General features: G+C 46.1%; 1 protein-coding gene across 1 annotated transcript in view; it reads left to right on the top strand.

Moving 5' to 3' along the window:
* CFAP57 (cilia and flagella associated protein 57) overlaps nt 1-22898 on the top strand; it is a 62276-nt gene that overhangs the window by 25303 nt on the left and 14075 nt on the right. Inside the window, exons 9-14 of the mRNA XM_007480300.3 lie at nt 467-580; nt 873-1085; nt 4723-4896; nt 5775-5936; nt 16264-16419; nt 19844-19937. Coding sequence (XP_007480362.2) covers nt 467-580; nt 873-1085; nt 4723-4896; nt 5775-5936; nt 16264-16419; nt 19844-19937 — 913 coding nt within the window. The remainder of the gene's footprint in view (nt 1-466; nt 581-872; nt 1086-4722; nt 4897-5774; nt 5937-16263; nt 16420-19843; nt 19938-22898) is intronic.

Genomic DNA, 22898 nt, shown 5'->3' with positions numbered 1-22898 from the left:
CTCCCATGAGGAACCTTCTTAATGTCCAATGTACCCAGACCTACCTCCCCCCCCCCCTTTCATTGATGGCATGACTGTCATCATAAGGCCTTCTAGGACCAGAGTAGAGACCAGCTTTGGCTCCTGGTCATTAATGGAAACTTCCAGCCCCTTCTCTTACTACCCCCCCCCCAAATGGATTAGAGACAATAATCTACTCAGAGTTCCTTGGGAGAAAGTAAAAGGAGGTCCTGGCCAGGAGTGGGGAGCAAGTGAGAGGATCTGCAGGCATGAAGCCCTTTGTTGTGCCTAGGGACTAGTGGATGCAGCTAGTAGACGGTGTTGGCCCTCCTTGGACATTCTGATGGACTTGTTTCTCAATTCCATTGAGCCTGATGTAGTTGTCCCTTTAGACACTGAGCAGCTGGCACTGCCTGCTAGATGCTCAGCCCAAGGTTCATGTATGTCTCTTACTCCAACCCTGTAGTGTGCCTTTAGTAATGGAGGTCACCTATTTGCCGCTGTCAATGGGAACGTCATCCACATCTACACCTCGACCAGCCTAGAAAACATCAGTAACCTGAAGGGACACACAGGCAAGGTGAGGGTTTTCTTCCCTGCTTCTTGGTTTGCAGAGGTGATCTCTACCACTAAGGCAGTTTTGGGTTCTTTGGGTCTTTTCATTACAGCAATTGATTTAAATCAGTTAAATTTATATTTCCTTACATGTGTACAGGTTGTGTGTTCCAAAGAGCCCTTGTGAGTGGGCAAGCTCTCATTTTTTTTATATCCCCAGGGCCTTGAGCATAATAAGGGCTTAATAAATGTTGGTCAGATTTAATCTTCCAGGCCCATAGCACCTTACTTGGCTAATAATCTTCACTCTCTTCCAGATCAAGTCAATTGCATGGAATCTGGATGACAGCAAGCTGATTTCCTGTGGCACAGATGGTGCTGTGTATGAGTGGAACCTATCCTTAGGAAGGAGGGAGACTGAGTGCGTGCTCAAGTCTTGCAGCTACAACTATGTGACCATCTCTCCTGACTCTAAAATCATTTTTGCTGTTGGATCTGACCAGACTCTCAAGGAGATTGCAGACTCTTCGGTGAGCAAGACATGGGGAGAAAGGGCTGAGGTGGAACCAAAGCAGCAGCATACCAGGCATTCTTGGCTGACTAATTGCCATTGTGGAGGGAGATCCCAGATAGGGAATCTCTTCAGTGGGTTATTGTAAGTACACATAGGACACCCCAAATATATCCCAGATAGAGCCCCTGTAGTATAGCACACCCTCTTGAGCTATCCTCTCCCAACTCACACTTTCAGGGGTAGGACCCCAAAGGGGCATCTGCTTGAAGATTCAAGGTACTCTGGGGTTACCCTCCTCAAAATAAAACTCATGAGCCCCCACCAATGTGTTTACCTTTAATACTTAGCCAGAGGACACAGCTAGCTCAAAGCAAAGATTTTTATTGAAATGGCATAGCATGAAAAACAGAAGTAAAGCATTCCCTCTGTAAACTTGGGGCACTCTCTTCCCAGCTGAAGCTTCCTCGAACCCATGAGAAGCCTCAAGATAGGAAGATAGAGGAAGGATAGAAGTTCTGTATGCCGCGAGGGGGGTGGCGGAGTCAAGTTAGAGATCGGCAGGAATGAGTCAGAAATCCAGGCCTTATTGATTACAAAGGAGCCACAGCAGAAACTCCGATCAGTGGACTACTCAGAAGGCTTATACCCGTCCAGTGATCCAAATTTAATACCACACAGGTCGGAGACCTAATAGAGAAAGGAATGTGCCTGGCCGAAGGCCAGGTCCCAGGTGGGAGAGGTAGATCAGGAAAGGAATCAAAGATGGAGCTTGGCCAGAGGCCAAGCTCCAGCAAGGACAGGCATCAGTGAGAGCTGAGATCCAAGTGAGGAAGAGAAGGAAGAGAGAGCAAGGCGGAGCTTGCTGTGCCCTGTATTTAATCTCTTTGATATGCAAATATACACAATACATAGGGATGATCATCATTGGTTAATGACAAGGTATAGGTGTGGTTTCTCTTAGCCAGGTGAGCACAAAGAAACCTGTTTTCCCGCCTTACCTGGGGGAAGCTGGGGTCAAGGGTCAGAGGCTTTCCCAGCCATGTACAAGACTGAGCATGCTCAAGACTGAGCATGCTCTCTTCTAAGCTACTCTGTATATACTAACTGTTTCCCTTGCCCATAGCTAGGGGTGGACTGCTATACCAGCACACGTGGAATCAGCAGGAAGAATAGAAACACATATGGAACATAAGAGAGGTATACATGTAGGAAACACACATGGTCCAGGAAGCTCTCACCTCTGACTGCAGGACAATGTCCTTTTCCTTCTCAGAGTATCTTCATGAAGGTCCCCTGAGTGCAGTGTCTCTGTTGGACTCCCTCTAAATTCATAAAGATTTTCCAATCTTGGGTCTTGACTGGCAAAGCCTACTCCACTCTGAGTGGAAAGAATAAACATTTATTAAGCATCTTCTCTGATAGGCACTATGCTAAACATTTTACAATATTATTTCATTTTATTCTTACAACAACCCTGAGAGGTAGGTGATATTGTTACAGAGATATGTGATATTATCTCCATTTCATAGTTGAGGAAACTGAGGCAGGAAGCAGTTTAGTGGCTTTCCCAGGTCATACAACTAGTAAGCACGGTGCTGGATTTGGACTTGGGTTTTCTTAACTCCATGCCCAGGCACTCTATCCACTGCACTGCCTAGTTTCTCCTATGGGCAAGTAGTCTGCCTACAAAGCAGAACAGTGAATGGAATATAAAGAAGGGAAAGAAATCGCCTCCCCAAATGGTAAGGAACAATTCTTTTTCAAGAGCTGGCTTCTTCTGTAGCTGACACTGTGATCTGATGCTAGAGGCCATCCCTTTCAGAGCTGACCCTTGACTGACTCCTTAGAGCACATCTTTCTATTTCAGGGCAACCAAGGGCATGGCACCATCCCTGACCAGCCAGTGGTTACGTGCCCTCTATTTCCATCAACATGGACTGAAGGATTTCTTCACATCTTGTTAGGGAGTGACAAGATGTTCATTATGCATTAAGACTTTCATACCTGGTTGTCTCTTACGGCCTGCTCCTTACCTTCTGTAATTTCATCTAATGGCTAGGCTGGAAGAAAATCAATCAATCCACAATGTCCTGACCAGCTCCTTCCAAGCCTGTGCACACATGAGCCCACACCCACACAGCTAGATTGGGGAAAGAGAAAAGAACAAAGAGGGGGCAGAATGCTGCTGGGGATGACCATAGGCCAGTGGACTTGACCTCAATCTCTGGGGAGGCAAATGGGTCTGTAAAGGGATGCTTAGTGAGTGTCTAGGGAAGGGAATGATAATGGCAAAGATCCAGAATGGCTTCATCCAGGTCCTGGGCAGACAAAGTCTCTATGCTGGCAGGCCAGGAGAATGCCCTACACACATAGTGTCTCTGCCACGTCTGGGTGAGTCTTCAAACACAGAGGTGGGCACGGGGAGGGTAACAGACCAGAAGACTTTTGCTGGCTTCAGGGCTCCACGCTTTCCTTCTAACTGAGTGACCCAGAGATTATGAGATGACCAAGACATAGATAGGAGAATAGCTCAGACACTTTGTAGGGGAATCATTGAGGGACAGAAGAGTGACTTTGTGTCCTCTTAGTAGAAGATCCATGAGGAGGAGGGTATCCGTGTGTTGTCTGTGTCAGCAGCAGGCTATTATTGAGTGTTTCCTTTGTGCTGGGCACTGTGCTAAGCCTGGGGAATATAAAACCCAGCAAAAGCATGGCTTAAGGTGCTCATGTTCTGACAGGGAAGATGACATGCAAACTACTCATATAGGGTAGATACAGTCAGAGGGAAGGTTGTCTGAGAGTGTGGGCGCTGACAGCTGGTGGGGAGCAAGGACAGGCTCTTTTAGAAGGTGAAGCTGGAGTTGAGCCTTGAAGGAAGTCAGAAGGTAGAAGTGAAGAGGGAGAGCCTTCCAGGCCTGGGAAATAGCCAGGGTGAAGGAATAGAGATGGAGGTGGAGGGCCTTGAGTGAGAACCAGCAAGGAGGCCAGTGTAGCTGCTGTGTGGGGTGTACAAGAAGCCTGAAAAGGTAGGCAGAGGTTAGGATCTGAAGGGGAGGAACCAACCAGTCAGAGAGAGGGACCAGAGTTGGAGCAATATATATTTTCAATGTGTGGAGCCCAGAGTTGGAGAGAGCTTTCAGGTCGGATGCATTTCTGGGAGCATTTGTAGAGTCCAAGAAGAAAGTCAGGGGGGCAGTCTGGAGAGGACGATGGTGCCTTCAGTAGTCACTGGAAAGTTGAGAAGAGAAGAGCACTTGGTGAGGGGGAAGATGATGAGTTCAGTTCTGAACATATTGATTTGGAGGTGACCATGGGATGTCCAGTTTGAGCTGTCCGATAGGTGGTTTGGGGTGCAGGACTGGGGCTCATGAGAAAGTTTAGGGCTAGACAGGTAGGTAGTGGGGCCCTATGAAAATGGAATCTATTCTCTTTATCACCCACCTACAGTGTGTGGAGGGCTAGAATCTGGGAGAAGGGACCAAAATTCAGCAGGCTAGTGCCTGCTTTCTAGGATTTGCCCTCACCTGTCACCTGCAGGAGGAGGGACCTGGGTCTGGTGTGGGTGAGCCACAGAAGAGACACATCTGGTGGCTGCCTCTCAGAGGGACACCCCAAGGTGGCTCAGCCTCTGAGCAGAGTTTTCTGTGTGCCAGGTGCTTCGGGAAGTATCTGCCTTTGATGTCATCTACACAGCCATTGTCATCTCCCACTCGGGACGCATGGTGTTTGTAGGCACCACGACGGGCACCATCCGATCCATGAAGTACCCCCTGCCTATACACAAGGAATACAATGAGTATCAGGCACATGCTGGGCCTATCACAAAGGTAAGAGGGTCCTCCTGACTTCCCCTCCTCTATTCTCCAGGGTTCTAAATCTCTTCTTCAGCTGGCTCTTGTTGACTTACTTCCTGCAAAGGCTCAAGATGGGAAAGATTTAAACAATTATTCAGATGTCTTTTAATGCCAAGAAATGCTAAAAGGCTTCAAAGGACTCATGGAAACTTCCCTTCTAACTACCATAAGACCAATGGAGAACAAGACACCTTAGCCCTAATGAGATAGCATATGGCCTGTCAGATTGCTCTGTGTGTGTGTGTGTGTGTGTGTGTGTGTGTGTGTGTTAGAGACACCTAAGAAGAGTATTATCTCTCAAAGTGGGGTTAAAGAGTGCCTCATGGGAGGACACTGTCTCTTACACCAGGATTAGAGATGTCCTAATGGCATGGTATGCCTAAGGAAAGGGGTTGAGGATTAGTGTGAGCCTGGCACTGAAATGGATTCATAAGTTTGGACTAAAAGGTTGCATTTTCCTTGGGACATGACAATGAGGAACCATGGGGCAAGTGTTGCTATTGCTCCCGCCCCACCCTCTTTTCTCTCCTTCCTTTAGAGCTGACCAGCCATAAGTGAAGCCTTCTGGACAGTCAGTCTGGGACGGCCATACACTTTTGGGAATGCTATTCCTTCTGGCTTCCAAAGAGGATATTCCCTTGTTTAGAGATTAAGAATCTGAAGAAAAGAGCCCTGTCCTCCTCTTTCCTTGACTGGTGCTCTGGGCAGGATATCCCCTGTTACTCAAAAGTCAAGGTGTGTCTTGTTTTTCTAGGAGATAATAAGGGCTAGATGTGGCTGAGAAGTGTGGCCCCCACTGCCCTTGTAGACCCAAATGACCTCTTCACCACCCCTCATTCCTCCCTCTTTAGATGAACATTACATTTGATGACCAGTTCCTATTGACCTGTGCTGAAGATGGCTGCCTCATCACCTGGAAAGTCTATGATAAGGATGGCCGGGGTGTCAAAAGGGAACGGGAAGTGGGCTTTGCTGAGGAAGTGCTGGTCACTAAGACAGACATGGAAGAGAAGGTAAGGGCTGGGGGATCAGCTCTTCTTTGTCCCTTTTGCCCTCTCCTGGCCAGTTCCTGGGTGGTGTCCCCAGGAGCTAAGATTTCACTGGTAGGAGGATTCCTTACCACAGTCTCCGATGTCGGTCAGTGTGGAGCCTCACAAGTGGACCAGAGGCCATACAGCCCCTGCTCTGAGTGCAGGAGTATCCTGGAGCCAGAGTGTACTGGCTTGGGAGAGCCCACAGGTTCAATTGTTACCATGAGCATTTACACCAAGCTGCTGGTCAGGGCTTGATTGTGCTTATCTAGATTTTATAAAGTGATGGAAAAATGCAGAGTAAACTCTGAATGTGTTGGGCATGCCTTTTTTTGTTAAACACTTGGTTAAACATTTACCAGCACACCCTTCCCCAATAATGAACCCGGCACATGGTTGTCCTATCTTTACAGAAAGACTTCCAGTGAGGAGAGCCCCCTCCTCCTCAGGCAGCCCCATCTCCTCTAGGCTAGCTCTCATTGTTAGGACACGTGCCCTGAAACAGAGTCCACATTGGCTTCTTGGCCTTCCCAACTAAATCGGAAAGAATTTTTTCAGCTCCTTAACTAGGAGATCCATTTCATACACACACACAACACAACCACTTCCTTGCTTCTTCCTCCACCCCTGATGCCTTCCTCTGAGACCCCCCAAAATAAATTAGATCCCTCTTCTCAGTGACAGTCCTTTGGCTCCTGGATGAATACTTGGCTCCAAGGCTGGCACCACAGGGATTTGCTGACTTATCCTATGGGTTCTGCTGCTGAAGGGCTTATTGCATTCAAATCTTCCATTTGACTACTGAAGTCAACCATCAGCCACCCCCATCCCTTTGGCTGTCCAGGGCTTCCCCCAGGACTTCTTTTAGCTAAGTGACCTTAATCAAGAAGTCCTACATATGCATGGTTCATTGTGCCACCAGTGAGTTACTGACTTTGAAGGAAATAATTGGGTATTATCAGTAGGTATCTCCAGCAAGCCTAGGAGAGCTCAGCTCCCTGGTGCTCAGCTTGATGCCTGGGCTTGAATGATGACTGACTGATCCCAAGCTGACTGCTTCCAGCAGTAGGCACCCAGGGACCAGTGAAGAGAGTAAAACCATCAGTCAGCCCATCTGAGAGGCCTCAGCTTACAAAGTATGATGAATGGTGCCCATCCTATGCTGCGTGGGCAATGCCCTTTTGGTTTTAAGGCAGACTTTCCTTGTGGTACTGATTACTAACAATAAGTTAGAGAGAGAGAAAGGGGGGGTAAGAGAGGAGAGATAAGAGAGGAGAGGAAAGAGAGAGAGAGACAGAGAGGGAGAGGAGAGAAAGCAAGCTATAAAGATTGATGTATATGTATGTATCTATATTTCCACACACATATCGCGTGTACATATAGAATATGTATAGGGGTGTGTTTGTATGGATATGTATGTATGTGGATAAACTATGTTCTGGAAGAGGCTGAGGGCCCCCTGAAGTTTCCCAGATTCTTAGGTACCAGAAAAGAAGTGGAATTTGAGCAGGCGGAGCATGTCCTGTAAAGGCAAATCAAGAAGCCATGCTAAGGGGCAGTTAGGTGGCTCAGTGGATGGAGCACCCTCACAGGAGCTGCTCCTGCCAACCATTTCACCAGCCCCTGCTGTGCATGCAGCCCTGGGGCCATAACGATCAAGGAGAAGCAGCCTTGACCTCCAGGCTTACCATCTCCCTAAAGGAGACAACATGCAAAATAAATGGGTGACACAGTAGTAGCAGCTTGGGAACCAGGAAAGGCCTTCGGAGTTGAGTTGTATCTGGAGGGAAGCCAGAGATTCTAAGAGGCAGGGGCTGGAGAGAATGTTCCAAGGACAAAGGACAACCTGGGCAAAGGCCTGGCGATGGAACATCGAGGTTGTGTGTGAGGAACAGCAAGGAAGCCAACATGACAGACCCATAGAATATGAGGAAAGGAGGAAGGTGTAATAAGATTGCAAAGGCAATCCCAAGCAGTGTTTATGTAAGATCCTAGAGACCTTCCTTGGCCATTCACTCATTTGTCTGGGGAGCATACCTTTGGCTCACAGCTCTCTTTTCTATGTAAGCAGCCCAACTGTTTGCTTAGGGGATTGTTCCAGAGAAGGAACATATTTACCAAAGGAGCAGCAATAGCTGTCAGAGGGAGGCCCCCCACCATGAACCCAAGTCCTGCCAGTTACTGCCAGAGGGAAGGTCCCTCCCACCATGTGTCTGATCCCTGCCAGAGCTTGCATGTCTCTGGGCTTGGGTCAGGATCTTTTGGATTCACACCTGATATAACTATTTGGAAACTGATGTGACTGTCTGAGATAACAGAGAATGGTATTTTAGGGTCAGTAATCTGGTTTGGGACGGGTAGACAAGCCCAAGGCAGGCAGAGCCAGACCCTGAGCTAATAAACACAGACAATATATAATCAGAGGACAGTTTGGGTTTAAAAAATAAGGGGAAGGTGAAAAGGGGTTTGGGTTTATCTAAACTATTAATGGATCTATCCCCACCAGATCTAATAATCTCTTCACAGGAATTTCTTCTTAGAGAGCTTCCTACTCTACTTCTCCCTAACCTAAATCTACAGTCCCTAAACTTAACTAAAACCCTCAACTATACCCCTCTTCATTAGAATTAAAGAAAGGGTCCAGGTAAGGTTTTGCTAAGGCCAGGGAAGGTCTTAGATCCAAAAGGATCCAAACTTGATCTCACAGTCTCTGTAGCTAGAATCAGGTTCACCAGGAACAGCCTTAATGAATAACAGCAAACTAGGAATCAGGAAAGGATAGACCCCAAGAAATCTGCAGGTGACTCCTTCAGAGATTCTGGAGAGAGCCCATTAACTGTCTTGGTCTCAGCCTAAACCCCTTCCAAAGTTTCAGAATCTTCCTGCTGATCTCATGCCACTTTTCTGCAAATGTCACCACACCACAGCTACAGGCTGTGGGCTCACTGGCAGGGTGGACTATGAGTGCTGAAGAAACAGGCACCTTTGATCTCTTTTTATCACCCTACTTTGGGGGAGAGCACTGAATCAGGAATCAGAGGACCTGGATTCAAATCTTATTTCCTGGGCCCACGTTCTTATCTCTCAGATAAGGGGGTTAGACTGGAAGGCTTCTGAGGTCCCTTCCAGCTCTAATTATGATCTGGAAGATAGAATTGTTGAGCCACTCAATAGAACTTGAAAATTCATGGAAAACAGAAGTAGCACAAGATTCCAGAAGGGCAGGCTGATTTTCCCCCTAAAAAGGAAAAGAAAGCAGAGCCTAAAAAGTAGAGGCAAGTGAGCTTGGGAAGATTCTAGAATGGATAATTAAAGAGAGAGAGACAAAGACAGAAAGAACTTAGTGTTTGCCAGGCATGGTGCCAAGTGCCAAGCATACCAATGGGAGTTGGCCAGACAATCTTGTTCTCAAAGAACTTACATTCTACTGAGGGAAGGCAATATATAAAGGAGAGTCAGAGGCTGGGGAGGAGAGAGTTAATGGTGTGGAGAGGTGGTCAGAAAGTGCCATGGAGGCCTCATCTGGAGAAATAGCATCCCCTTTCAGAGCTAGGAGACCTGAGGTAGAGTCCAAGGGTCCAGTGGAAGCAAGATGGCCAGGATTTTAAATCCCAACCAGAGTATTTATGTGCTGGGAGCAGGTGTGGAGATGGCCAGAAAGAGAGGGCTGGTGAGTATCTAGAAAAGGATACAGTAATCACAGAGCCAGCCTGGGTGCAGCAAAAACAGCTCATGGCTGAGCTTGGAGAGCTTGTATCAAATAAAAATCCTAAAGGCCATGTGAGATAAATCTGGGTGAGAAATCACTGACATAGATATAGAACCGTTAGTGTCCACAGAGGCAATAGACTAAGTTGTAGAGAAAAAGTATGGAGGCCAATAAAGTCCAAAAAATTTAAAGACTTGGATAATCCCAGCCAATGTTTGAAAGTAAGAACAAAAGACAACTTTTCAGAGAATTTCTGTTGGAACTATATTTAAAGTTGTCTAAATATACGTTAGTCTTTTTTTTTTAACATTTTTTTATTTGGTCAATTTCAAACATTATTCCTTAGTTACAAAATCATTTTTTATTCCTCCCATCCTCTTCCCCCACCTCTCCCATAGCCAATATGCAATTCCATTGGGTATTACTTGTGTCCTTGATCAGAACCCATTTCCATGTTGTTGGTATTTGCACCAGGATATTCATTTAGAGTCTATCATATCACCTCAACCCATGTGATCAAGCAGTTGTTTTTCTTTGGTGTTTCTACTCCCACAGTTTTTCCTCTGAACATGGACAGTGTTCTTCCTCATAGATCCCTCCAGGTTGTTCAGGGACATTGCATTGCCACTAATGGAGAAGTCCATTACATTCGATTGTACCACAATGTATCAGTCTCTGTGTACAATGTTTTCCTGGTTCTGCTCCTCTCACTCTGCATTACTTCCTGGAGGTCATTCCACTTCACATGGAATCCCTCCGGTTCATCATTCCTTTGAGTCCAATAGTATTCCATCACCAACAGATACCACAATTTGTTCAGCCATTCCCCAATTGAAGGGCATCCCCTCATTTTCCAATTTTTGGCCACCACAAAGAGTGCAGCTATGAATATTCTTGTACAAGTCTTTTTCCTTATTATCTCTTTGGGGTACAAACCCAGCAGTGCTATGGCTGGATCAAAGGGCAGACAGTCTTTTATCGCCCTTTGGGCATTGTTCCAAATTGACCTCCAGAATGGTTGGATCAATTCACAGCTCCACCAGCAATGAATTAATGTCCCCACTTTGCCACATCCCCTCCAGCATTCATTACTTTCCATTGCTACCATGTTAGCCAATCTGCTAGGTGTGAGGTGGTACTTCAGAGTTGTTTTGATTTGCATTTTTCTGATTATCAGAGATTTAGAGCACTTTTTCATGTGCTTATTAATATACCTTAGTCTTTAAAAATAAGTATTTAAAAGAAAAGAGAGAGGGGGAAAGGGAGAGAGAGATCAGGTCCTTCCAGACCAACCTCATTTCCTTTTCCAACAAGATTTCTAGACAATAGATAAACAGAATGATATGTGCATATAGTTTACATAGATTTTTTTTTTATTTAAACCCTTACTTCCATCTTGGAATCAATACTGTGTATGGGCTCCAAGGCAGAAGAGTGGTAAGGGCTAGGCAATGGGGGTCAAGTGACTTGCCCAGGGTCACACAGCTGGGAAGTATCTGAGGTCAGATTTGAACCTAGGACCTCCCGTCTCTAGGCCTGGCTCTCAATCCACTGAGCTACCCAGCTGCCCCCAGTTTTCATAGATTTTTAGCAAAATCTTTGATAAAGTCTCTTAGATTATTCTTGGGCAGAAGATAGAGGGATATGGATCAGGCTATAATGCAATCAGATAAATTCAAAACTGGCTAGAAGGCCAGATTCAAAGAGTAGTGGTTAATGACTCAATGTCAAAATGAAAGTCTCCAGTGGAGACTCCAGGGAGCTAGGCTTGGCCCTATATTATTATTTTCATCAATGCTTAGATAAAGGGATAGATGTTGTACTAATCAAGGTTGTCGATGATATGCAGTTAGAGAGAGAGAGAAACTCCCACACTCGGTGATAGTTAGGATCCCAAACAGTCTCTTGACAGACTGGGCCATTAGGATGAACCTAATGAGATGAAATTCAGCAGGGACCAATGTAAAGTCACTTCACCAGTGGTAAGAGGGCAGAGACATCAATAGGCGTGGATAAATAGCAGGTGTTGTGACAAGAATTTCAGGATTTGAGTGTGCTGCGAGCTCTAAATGACCCAGCCACCAGAGAAAAGAATGCCATCTTGGGCTGCATTCAGAGGAACTGCTCTGCCAGACCTAGGGAGGAAAGAGACCTTCTCTCCTTGGACCTGGTCTCATTTCAGCTGGAGTCCAGTGCCCAGTCCTTAACACCTAGGAAGCTTAGGAAGGACATAGATGAGCTGGAGAGAGTTCAGAGGAGGCAGCCAGGATAGGGAAGGGCTTCGAGTCCATGACATAAGATCACTTGAAGGAGCTGTGTGTGTGGAGAAGAGAAGCCTGGAGGAGACCTAAGAGCTGTCTCCAAAATGGGAAGGGCTCTTCTGGAGAGGATGGATGACCCACTTCTGCTTGGCCCCAAAGGGCAGGACCAAGAGCCACGTGGTAGGACATTGCAAAAAAGACCAATTTAGATTTTGTGTGTAGAAACGAGAGCTGTCCCAAAGCCCCTGCCCCATGTGGGAGGCCTTGGAGCTAAGGTTGTTGGCATGTATTAATGAGTATAGGTAATGCCAGAGGCCTCTGAGGTCCCTTCTAGGCCTCATAGTCAGTGATTCTGTGACCCTTGGGTTTGACTTGGAGGGTGGCATCACTCAAACTTAATACATGAACTGACTTTTTACTGGTATCAATATGTGCCTCAAGTAAGTTTGCAGTGGAAGGAGACATGCATTTTCTGAATGGATAATAGAAGAATTTGTTTTTCTTGACTTCCTACTTGGTTTGGTTTGTTTAGAATCTTTGCTTTCTGTCTTAAGTAACAGCTTTAAGACAGGAGGGCAAACAAGGGCTAGGAAGTTGTCTGAGGCCATATTTGAACCCAAGTCCTTCTGACTCCAGGCTTGGCACTCTATCCACTAACACTAAGCCTAACCCTAGCCTCCCCGTGACTATACATATTTGTTATAAGTGTTGGCTTCGTTTGGGTTTTCCCTTGGGGGAAGGGGGGAGATGGGAGAGAGAGAAAATAAATGCTTTATAAATGAAAAAAAAATTAACAATAAAATAAATAATTTTTTTAAAAGCCATTTCTGTGATGCCAAAGAACAGGCCCCACCCTCTTTTCAGAAGAACATGTATGAAAACAGCTGTTAAAGGAAGGTGCTGAATGTAATTTATGCCAGTTTCCCAAGGGTCATTCCCCTCCAGAGTCAGTGGCCACACAATGAAAAATACGTGCCAGGCACCTAGTAGGTGCCAGGCCTGAGCTGAGCTGAGCAGGACTCAGAAAGAAGCCATTCCAGGTAGAGCTTATCTTCAGTCTAGAAGAAAGGGGAGGGAGCTAAGGAAGGAAATAAATCTTCAGGGGAGAGAAGAGGGGATCTAGGGTGGGGGTAATGGCACAGATAGACTCTTGCCCAGCGGGGTCACCAGTCACTCTGTTTTTATTCCTTAATACATAGTCAATTGTTTCTGTCTTTTCTTCTTTCACTATTTCCTTTTACATCAATGTTTTGTTTTTAATCAGTCCCCCTAATTCCCACCCTTATTTTACTTCCCTTTCTACACCCCTCCCTTCTTATTCCCCCCTTATTTTTCTTTACAGTCTTTTTAAACTACCCCCCCACTCTCTCCCTCCCTTGTACTGCTTCCCTCCCCACCAGTCCATTTGTTACCCTTCTACTTCTCTATAGGGCACAAATCAATTCTCTGCCCCAATGGATTGGATTGTTCTTCTGTCTTTGAGTCAATTTCAATGCACATAAGAGTTGAGTATTTCCTATCTCCAGCCTCTTTACCCTTCTGGTCTATTGGTGTTCTTTCCCCCTCCCACCATGAGCTTCTTTGAGACATATACATTTTCCCCCTTTTGTTTCTTTTCCCATTTCTTTTAGTATTAACCTTTTGTTTAGCTCTAGGGGTGTGTGTGTGTGTGTGTGTGTGTGTGTGTGTGTGTGTGTACATATTTGTTTTGTCATTTCATCCTATACAGTTTGTCACTGTTCCCTTTAAGTGTAATTATTCTAGCTGCCCAGGTGATAATAACAATTTTTAAGACTTCTTTGACTTCTTTTCTTATAGGGATACATATCATTTTAACTTATCAGGTCTCTTTAAAAAAGGGGGGGAGGTTGTTTGTTTTGTTTTCCTTTTTTCCCTTTTTTAAATTACCTTTTTATGATTCTTTTGAGTTCTGTGCTTAGGCATCAAATTTTCTATTCAGGTCTGGTCTTTTCTTTACAAATTCTTGGAATTCTTCTATTTTGTTAAATGACTATACTTTCCCCTGTAAGAATATAGTCAGTTTTGCTGGGTAGTTGACTCTTGGTTGTAGACCTAGTTCCCTTGCTTTCCAGAATATCATATTCCATGCCTTTTGGTCCTTCAGTGTTGATGCAGCCAGATCCTATGTTATCCTCACTGTAGTTCCATGGTATCTGAATGACTTCTTCTTAGCAGCTAGTAATATTTTTTCCTTGGTCTGATAGTTCTTGAATTTGACTATAACATTCTTGCGTGTTGTCAGTTGGGGGTTAAGTATAGGGGGTAAACTGTGGATTCTTTCAATCTCCATTTTTCCCTCTTGTTCTAGAATATTGGGGCAGTTTTCTTGGATAATTTCCTGTAGTATGATGTCCAGGATTTTTCTTTTGTCGTGGTCTTCTGGTAGACCAATGATTCTTCAGTTATCTATCCTGGAATGATTTTCTAAATCTTCTGTTTTGTGAGTAAGGTATTTCATATTTTCCTCAATTTTTTCATTCTTTTAATTTTATTTTATAGTGTCCTGCTGCCTTGTGAAGTCACTTGCTTCTAGTTGTTGTATTCTGGATTTTAAAGATTGGATTTCTTCCCTGGCTTTTTGGTTATCCTCCTTCTGGTCTGATTTTCTTTGGAGATCATCTTTCATCTTCTCTGCCTCATCTTTCATTTTCTTTGCCTCATCTTTCATCACCTTTGCCTCATTTTCAAGCTGATTAATTTTGGCTTTCAAGACACTGTTTTCTGTTTCCAGATGACCTATCTTACTTTTTAAGTTCTTTTCCCAGTTGTCCTCAGCCTCTCCTAATTCTGTTTTGAATTGTATTCTGAGTTCTTCCAGAGCCTGTATCCAATTCACTGGGTTTTCTCTTTTTTTGCTTGGTGTTCCCTCATCCTTCTCTGTTCCATTTGCTCTTTGTTCATTGCCTGTATAGAAGCTGTCGATTGTAATTTCTTTTTTCTTTTTCTGTTGTTCACTCATATTTACCCCTTCTTTACTCCCTGCAGTTGCCTGAGCTCTTGCTCCTCTCTTTTTTTTTTTGTGGTTTTGGGCTTTTCTTTTCACCTTCACCCATGGGGTTTTGTCAGTAAATATCTCAGTGCAGTCTGTGGGGGGAGGGTGTTGGAGCTTAAGCTTCTCTGCCCTCTGGAGGCTTTGATGGGATGAAGTCCAGCAGTCTGTGGGGGAGGGGTGTTGGAGCTTGAGCTTCCCTGCCCTCTGGATGCTTTGATGGTATTAAGTCCAACAGTCTGTGGGGGAGGAGTTTTGGAGTTTGAGCTTCCCTGCCCTCTGAAGACTTTGATGGGATTAAGTCAGGCTGGTCTTCTGGATGTGCCCTGAGGCCAAAACCTCAGGAAGGAGGGGGGGAGCAATATGGAGTGTCTCTGCTGCTGCAACTATGCCTCCAGCTCTGTGCTCTGCGTTTCTCCTCTATCTGCTTCCCTACTGCCTGTGCCTGAGCCTGGCACAGCTTTGCCTGCAAGGTACTCCCTCCAGACCAGCACCTTTGCCCACCCAGAAGTTCCAGCTGCTGCTGGAGGTTTATCACTCTAGCTGGGGGAAGGGTCCCAGGACCTTCCTAATTCCTTCCCCTTAAACCTGAGTGTTCTCAAATTCTGGCTTTGGGGGGGCATACCTTTTAAGTTGAGTTCAGCAGAAGGATTCCTTGGCTCTGTCTTGTTAGGTTTGATTTTCAGTCCCCTAGGAGCATTTAGTTTGTAATCCGTAAGGAAGGGTTTTCAGAGGTCTGGACATTTGCTGCCTCTACACCACCATCTTGACTCTGCCCCTCACCAGTCACTCTGAAAGTCATCAGTATATGGAAAGACCTCCATGAACTGATGCAAACTGAAATAAGCAGAACCAGGAAAACATACACAGAAATAGCAATATAGTAGAACGATCAAACATAAAAGACTTAGCTACTAACAGCAATGCAATGATCCAGGACAATTCTGAGGGACTTAGGAGAAAGAATGCTAGCCACCTCCAGAGAAAGAAGTATTGGAATAGGCATATAGATGAAAACATACAATTTTTCATTTGTTTATTTGGGTATGTGTTTGGGGGCTTTGGTTTTTTAAGCTTATTAGTTACAATAATGAATAATGTGGAAATATGTTTTGTGTGGTAATACATGTATAACCTAGCCACATGCATAGCCACTGTGAGTGTTAGACACCCACTGTTCCAGATGCTGGGAGAGAAGCTAACTGATACAAGACAGGGGCCCTTCCCTCAGGGATCAGGTTGCCTCCATGAATGAACGCAATCCTTACCCAGGACCAGGGCCATTGCCCAGGGCAGCCTGTCCTAAGACTGTGATATCTCACTCTACAGGCTCAGATCATGCTGGAACTGAAGACTCGCGTGGAGGAGCTAAAGATGGAAAATGAGTACCAGCTACGTCTAAAGGACATGAATTACACAGAGAAGATCAAGGAGCTGACAGAAAAATTTGTCCAGGAGATGGAGTCTCTAAAGACAAAGAACCAGGTATGTCTGTGGTCGAGGGAGCCCCCAAGAAAAGTCATCCCAGCTTCCTCCATCCATGTATCCATCCATCTGTGGTGATGACATGCACAACCCACCTGGCAGGAAGGGAGAAGTATGATCCTCATTACTAAAAATCCCTTTAATCCTAGACCCAGCTGACATGAAACATGGGTGGGAGTAAAGGAGTGGCTGAAATCTAAAGGGCTACCACACACAAGGGCATTGAGAGCCCTGGAACACATGGCAAGGACAGACAGGTCATTTGTTAATTACTTACTGCATGCCAGGCTAAGCTTTGCCAACCATGGAAGATATAAAAACAAGATAGTCCCTTCCCTCAGGGAGCTTTACCACACATACAGAGAGGTGGAAAGTGGGGGACAGGGGACTAGTGTGGGGGAAGAGGGCCAATGGGTACGTGGGGCAGATTGACAAGCTGGAAAGGAGAGAAGGAGGCAAGCAAGTAGTGTGGCTGGGGAGATGACAGTTCTGAGCAAGAACTCATCAGTCCACTTGATTAGCCCACCCTCCCAACCCCAATGGAGTCATCATGCAGGAAGGCGGAGGTGATTTCCATTTCATTTCATTATTATTCTATTATATTCAATTTAATCTTTCAAATTCTTCAGTGATTTGAACTATTTCAGAGAAGCATTTCCAAAAATCTTTTTTTTAGTTTAATGACATAATTCCAGCTAATAGACTGACCACCAAAATAGAATTGTCAAAAGCCAGAATGACATTTCAGACACACAGAGAATGGAAAGTGGGGATTTCTTTTGCTTGACTCTGCATACTTATTGCAAAGATTTCATTTTTCAGGGTTCCCCCAAAAAAGGGGGAAGAAAGAGTCATCAAAATGCATCAAAGGGAACTGAAGGAATCCCAGACAAGCAGGACAGCTTTGAGAGTAACCCACTGAGTGATTGCTTCTCAGCCCCCAGGAGCTAAGATCCTGCAAAGAAAAGCCAACTGTTTATAATAGGGATTTGCAGTTTCCAATAGGACTGTCACTATCTGTTCTTTCAAATCTATGAAAGTACTCCTTTTTGGTAATATTTAAGTCCAGAATTCAAAGGGGTGGTAGCAAAGAGAGGGAAATAAACATTCACAGACACCTACTGTGCATCAGACATTTTACAAATTCGATCATCACAACAACCCTGAGAGGTGTCGGTGCTGTTATTTTCATTTTATAGCTGAGGAAACTAAGGCATATAGAGGTGAAGTGGCTTTCCCAGGGTCATAAAGCTAGTGTATGAGGTCAGATTTGAAGTTAGGTCTTCCTAATTCCCGGCTCCACATTCTATCCACTTTGCCACCTACCTACCTAAGAGTAGGGGATCGTGGAATATAGCTGGTATGTGTTGTGGTACCTTCTCCCACAATGTCTGACAGAGTGTAAAACTATCTCAGGACTTCACACAATGGTCAGGAAGAAGGAGGAGCTCTTCAGAAATACTCGTAAGGACAAGCCTCAAACACCGCCATTGGTCAAACACCCATCAGCCTGGGAAAACTCAGGAACCGCCTTTGGCAAAGTCATTGGAAGCTCACCTCTGGTACCTGTAGTAACAAACTCTTTTTTTAACGCATTTACATTGTGTCTTCTCTGGGCCATGCTTTGTGCTAAGCATTTTACAAACAGCATCTCGTTTGACCCTCGCCACCACCCTGGGAGGTAGAGGCCACACAATTCAAGGGCCCAGAAAAAGAACCAGGAGGAATAGAACATGGGGAACATGCCAGGCATTCTTCTTATCCATAAGCTGGAATGAGAAGCAAACTGATGAAGAAATGAATGAACAGCAAAAAGTGAAAAATCCAGCCTCCTTCAGAAATCTCTGGTAGATAGAGGTCTGAGAAGCCAAGGCTTCGGAGGATTGAAACTGGAGCTTCTCCACTGAGCCATTGAGTGACCGATTCCAAGATCTATCATTTATTGGCTCACCAGTGGAGCATTACCAGCCCCCTCCCTGCTGCAAACCTGATGGAAGGCATCCTGTATTGGCTACCAGAAGAGGAGCTCACCAACAACCCCTCCCCTAATACTCAACAGGAGGCATTCACAGCTTACCGTTGCTTTAAAAAAAAAATTACTGCCATTTATGAGAAAACAATATCTTGATGAAGGAGCAAAAAGGGTGTCCCTGAAAGTCTCAGGAGTATAAAGAACAATTCTTTGTCAATCTGGGCATTACTGAATGAGCTGCCACCCCAACCTTTATACTGCCTTTGCTTATAGTCACACCATTTTTCTATTCATGGCTTACCTAAGTAACAATGAGTACGGCCTTCAAGTCAGAGGGAGTTGTGGGAATCCCTGGATGGACATGGATGCGCCAAGGGATACAGCTCCACTCGAGCACTTTGAGCAGCTCCTACATCTCGCAGAAACTTCCTTCAACTTTAGCAAAGTGTCATTTGAATGTAATACGTATAAAATTCTCCTGGGTCTTAGAAGACAGTAAAGACTTTGAGCTCAACACCAGAGGTCAGATTTAAGCCACAGACAACATCTTTGTCTTCTCTAGGCAGAACACCGTGTGCCTAGGGCTTTCCAGGAGAAATCTGAGGCTGTGGATCTTAAGAGACTAACTGGCCGAATGGGAAGCCCATGTTTAGAACTATCATGCAATACCAGTCTCAGCAGGCTCTGAGCACAATGAAATGGACACCCGTGGACCTAGACTCCAACTCCTTTTGTCCATCCATTGTGCCACACTGCCTCAAGTCCAGCAGTGTTCATGAGGAACAAGTCCGTGGCAATGAAGAACTTTGGAGGAAGTGGAGGGAATTGTAGGTTCTCTAAGCCTGGGAAGGCTTGTGGGTCAGCATCACCAGAGCTGCTACAGGACAGTCATTATCTCAGCAATGGCCACTCTGAGTGACTACACACTGTTTCAGAGATGTAGCCATCAGTGCTAGGGGAGAGACTACCCACACCAGGGTGTCACAGATCCTTGAAGTATTGAAGCACTTGAGAGGGAAATCAATCAGTAAGGCTTTAAGAAGCACCAGTCTATGCTTGGACCTCTTCTGGGCTCTCTGTAACAGATCAGGAAGATCCAAGTTCCAGTCTAGCCTCGGATACTTCCTGGCTGTGTAGCTTTCCTTCAGCAAGTCAGTTTACCTCTGTCTGCCTCAGTTTCCTCCTCTATAAAATGGGGGTAACAATCATGACCACATCCCAGAGTTTTGGGAGGATCAATGTACCCTAGAAAAGGGAGAAGTTGTTATTGTCACAGGGCCAGTAGAGTCCTCCCTCTATGATCCTCCCTGGAAGGATGCCGGGGAAGGCTGGATGGCCCTTTAAGAGAAATTGTCCTCCAAAGTCCCACCTGGCTTCAGAGATCTTTATCCATCCTCCCAGGAACTCTTAAATGGAAATAATACCAAAAGACTTATTTTGCTTGGATTTTAGGTTCTGAAAACAGAGAGGGAGAAGCAAGAAGTCACACACAGTAACTACATAGAGGACCTCATGGAAAAGCAGGGCAGAGAACTCCAGGACATTGGTGGGTGAGGGAGCCAGATTAGCAGGGGGGTCCTGGGATGGGTGGGCAGTGCCTCTCCTGTCCAGGCAGACACCTGGAGGCCTCAGAGTGTAGAGCTGGGGTTTACCAGGGCCAGGTAGGGATGGGCCCTGACCAAGGCACAGGAACCCTAAGCATGGAGGGGAACATACACCGGGTGAACATCAAAGTCACTTAACCTGTCAGCCTCATTTTCCCCAACTGTAAAATGGGTATGATAGTACTAACCTCCCACAGTTTGGGGAATGATAGAAAGAAATATTTATACAGCACTTTGCCTGGCAAATAGAAGCTGCCTAACAAATGCTTGTGCCATCCCCTTCCTCTGAGGTCTGCCTTCTGATCCAAACATTTAGCTGAAACTGCAAGGTTGTTCAGTCATTTTTCAGTTGTGTCCAACTGTTTGTGACTCCATTTGGGGTTTTCTTGGCAGAGATCCTGGAATGGCTGACCATTTCCTTCTGTAGCTCATTTGACAAATGAGGAAACTGAGGCAAACCAGGTTAAGTGACTTGCCCAGGGACACACAGCAATATTTTCATTACCAAATCTCTTCTGATTCTTTACCCCTTACCTTCCTTGACCTCTCTACAGCCTTGAACACTGCTGATCACCTCTTCCTGGATACGTGTCCCCTCTGGGTTTTCCTGACATTGTTTCCTCCTGGTTCTTCTCCTACCTTTCTGATGGCAACTTTTCAGTGTCCTTTGCTGGATCTCCAGGTCATTCCCACAACCACAGGTGTCCCCCAGGGCTCTCTCCAGGGCTCTCTTCTCTTCTCCCTCTATATTTTCTCACTTGATTATCTCAGCAGCTCCCATGGTTTCACCTAGGTGGGTGGTTCTCAGAATTCTCTGTCCGGCCTGGCCTCTCTCCTGACCTCCAGGCTCCTCTCTCCACTTGTCTGTTGAACATTTCAAACCAGATGGCTGGGAGATATCATAAACTCAACCTGTCCAAAAGCAAACTCGTTCTCTTTCCTCCTGAAACCTCCCCCCTTTTCCTAACTTCCCCGTTACTGGCAGGGGCAGCCAGCATCAAGGCCTGGCTATTAGCTCCCCGCCTTCTCTCTGCACCCCATTCTCCATAGCCAAGCCATGGCCAAGGCCCTTCCATTTCAGCTCAGCAGCATCTCCCCTCTGATGCAGCCACTCCCTGGTGCAAGCCTGCATCCCCTCCCCTCTGGATCAGTGTGCAGCTGATGATGGGAGGGAGGTCAGCCTACCTCCAGCCCTCCCCATTGTGGGCCATCATCCATTCAGCTGTCTGGCACCTTCCCACACTGCAGGTGCGACCCTATAAGACACACACACATTCTGCAGGTGTGACCCTATATCTCACACACACACACACACTGCAGGTGTGACCCTCTATCTCTCACATACACACACACACTACAGGTGTGACCCTCTATCTCTCACACACACTGCAGGTGTGACCCTATAAGACACACACACATTCTGCAGGTGTGACCCTCTATCTCTCACACACACACACACTGCAGGTGTGACCCTCTATCTCTCACATACACACACACACTACAGGTGTGACCCTCTATCTCTCACACACACTGCAGGTGTGACCCTATAAGACACACACACACTGCAGGTGTGACCCTCTATCTCTCTCACACACACACACACTGCAGGTGTGACCCTATATCTCTCACACACACACACACTGCAGGTGTGACCCTCTATCTCACACACACACACTGCAGGTGTGACCCTATATCACACACACACATTCTGCAGGTGTGACCCTATATCACACACACACACACTGCAGGTGTGACCCTCTATCTCTCACACACACACACACACTGCAGGTGTGACCCTCTATCTCTCTCACACACACACACACACTGCAGGTGTGACCCTCTATCTCACACACACACACTGCAGGTGTGACCCTATATCACACACACACATTCTGCAGGTGTGACCCTATATCACACATACACACACTGCAGGTGTGACCCTCTATCTCTCACATACACACACACACTGCAGGTGTGACCCTCTATCTCTCACACACACACACACTGCAGGTGTGACCCTCTATCTCTCACATACACACACACACTACAGGTGTGACCCTCTATCTCTCACACACACTGCAGGTGTGACCCTATAAGACACACACACATTCTGCAGGTGTGACCCTATATCACACACACACACACTGCAGGTGTGACCCTCTATCTCTCACACACACACTGCAGGTGTGACCCTCTATCTCTCTCACACACACACACACACTGCAGGTGTGACCCTATATCTCACACACACACACACACACAGCAGGTAGGAGCCTATAAGACACACACACATTCTGCAGGTGTGACCCTATAACACACACACACACATGGAGTCTGCAGGTGTGACCCTGTATCTCACACACACACACATGGAGTCTGCAGGTGTGACCCTCTATCTCTCACACACACACACACTGCAGGTGTGACCCTATCTCACACACACACACATGGAGTCTGCAGGTGTGACCCTATAACACACACACACACACACACACACACACACACACACACCCTCTTCTGGGTCTAACAGCTCAGAAGTGACAGTGAACACTAAATCTTCCCAAGCCCCAGAGAGCAGCCCAGAGTCCCCACCCAGGGACAGAGGAAGGGAGAAAGGGTGTCTGGCTTGTGCCTGCACAGAGGTGTGCGTCATCCCTTCACCCCAGTTCAGATGTCCTCAGACCATCCGTCCATGCTGGCAGCCATCCCCAGGGGCTCCCCCTCACAGCTTCCTGCTTCTTCCTTCAAACCCTCTTAGACTCCAGGTCGGGGTCAGAATTTAAACTTGGGAATCTGTTTCTCTGCCCAGCAGCAGCTCAGCCCCTCCCCCAAGTCTTTCTTGCTCTGTCGGCATGGCAGGAGGTGGGCTACCGGTTTCTTTTGCATATTTTGGACGCAGAAAG

The sequence above is a fragment of the Monodelphis domestica genome, chromosome 2 (genome assembly GCF_027887165.1).
Source record: "Monodelphis domestica isolate mMonDom1 chromosome 2, mMonDom1.pri, whole genome shotgun sequence".
Taxonomy (NCBI): Eukaryota; Metazoa; Chordata; class Mammalia; order Didelphimorphia; family Didelphidae; genus Monodelphis; species Monodelphis domestica.
The sequence above is the reverse complement of the archived record's forward strand: the minus strand, read 5'-3'. Positions and strand labels throughout refer to the sequence as shown.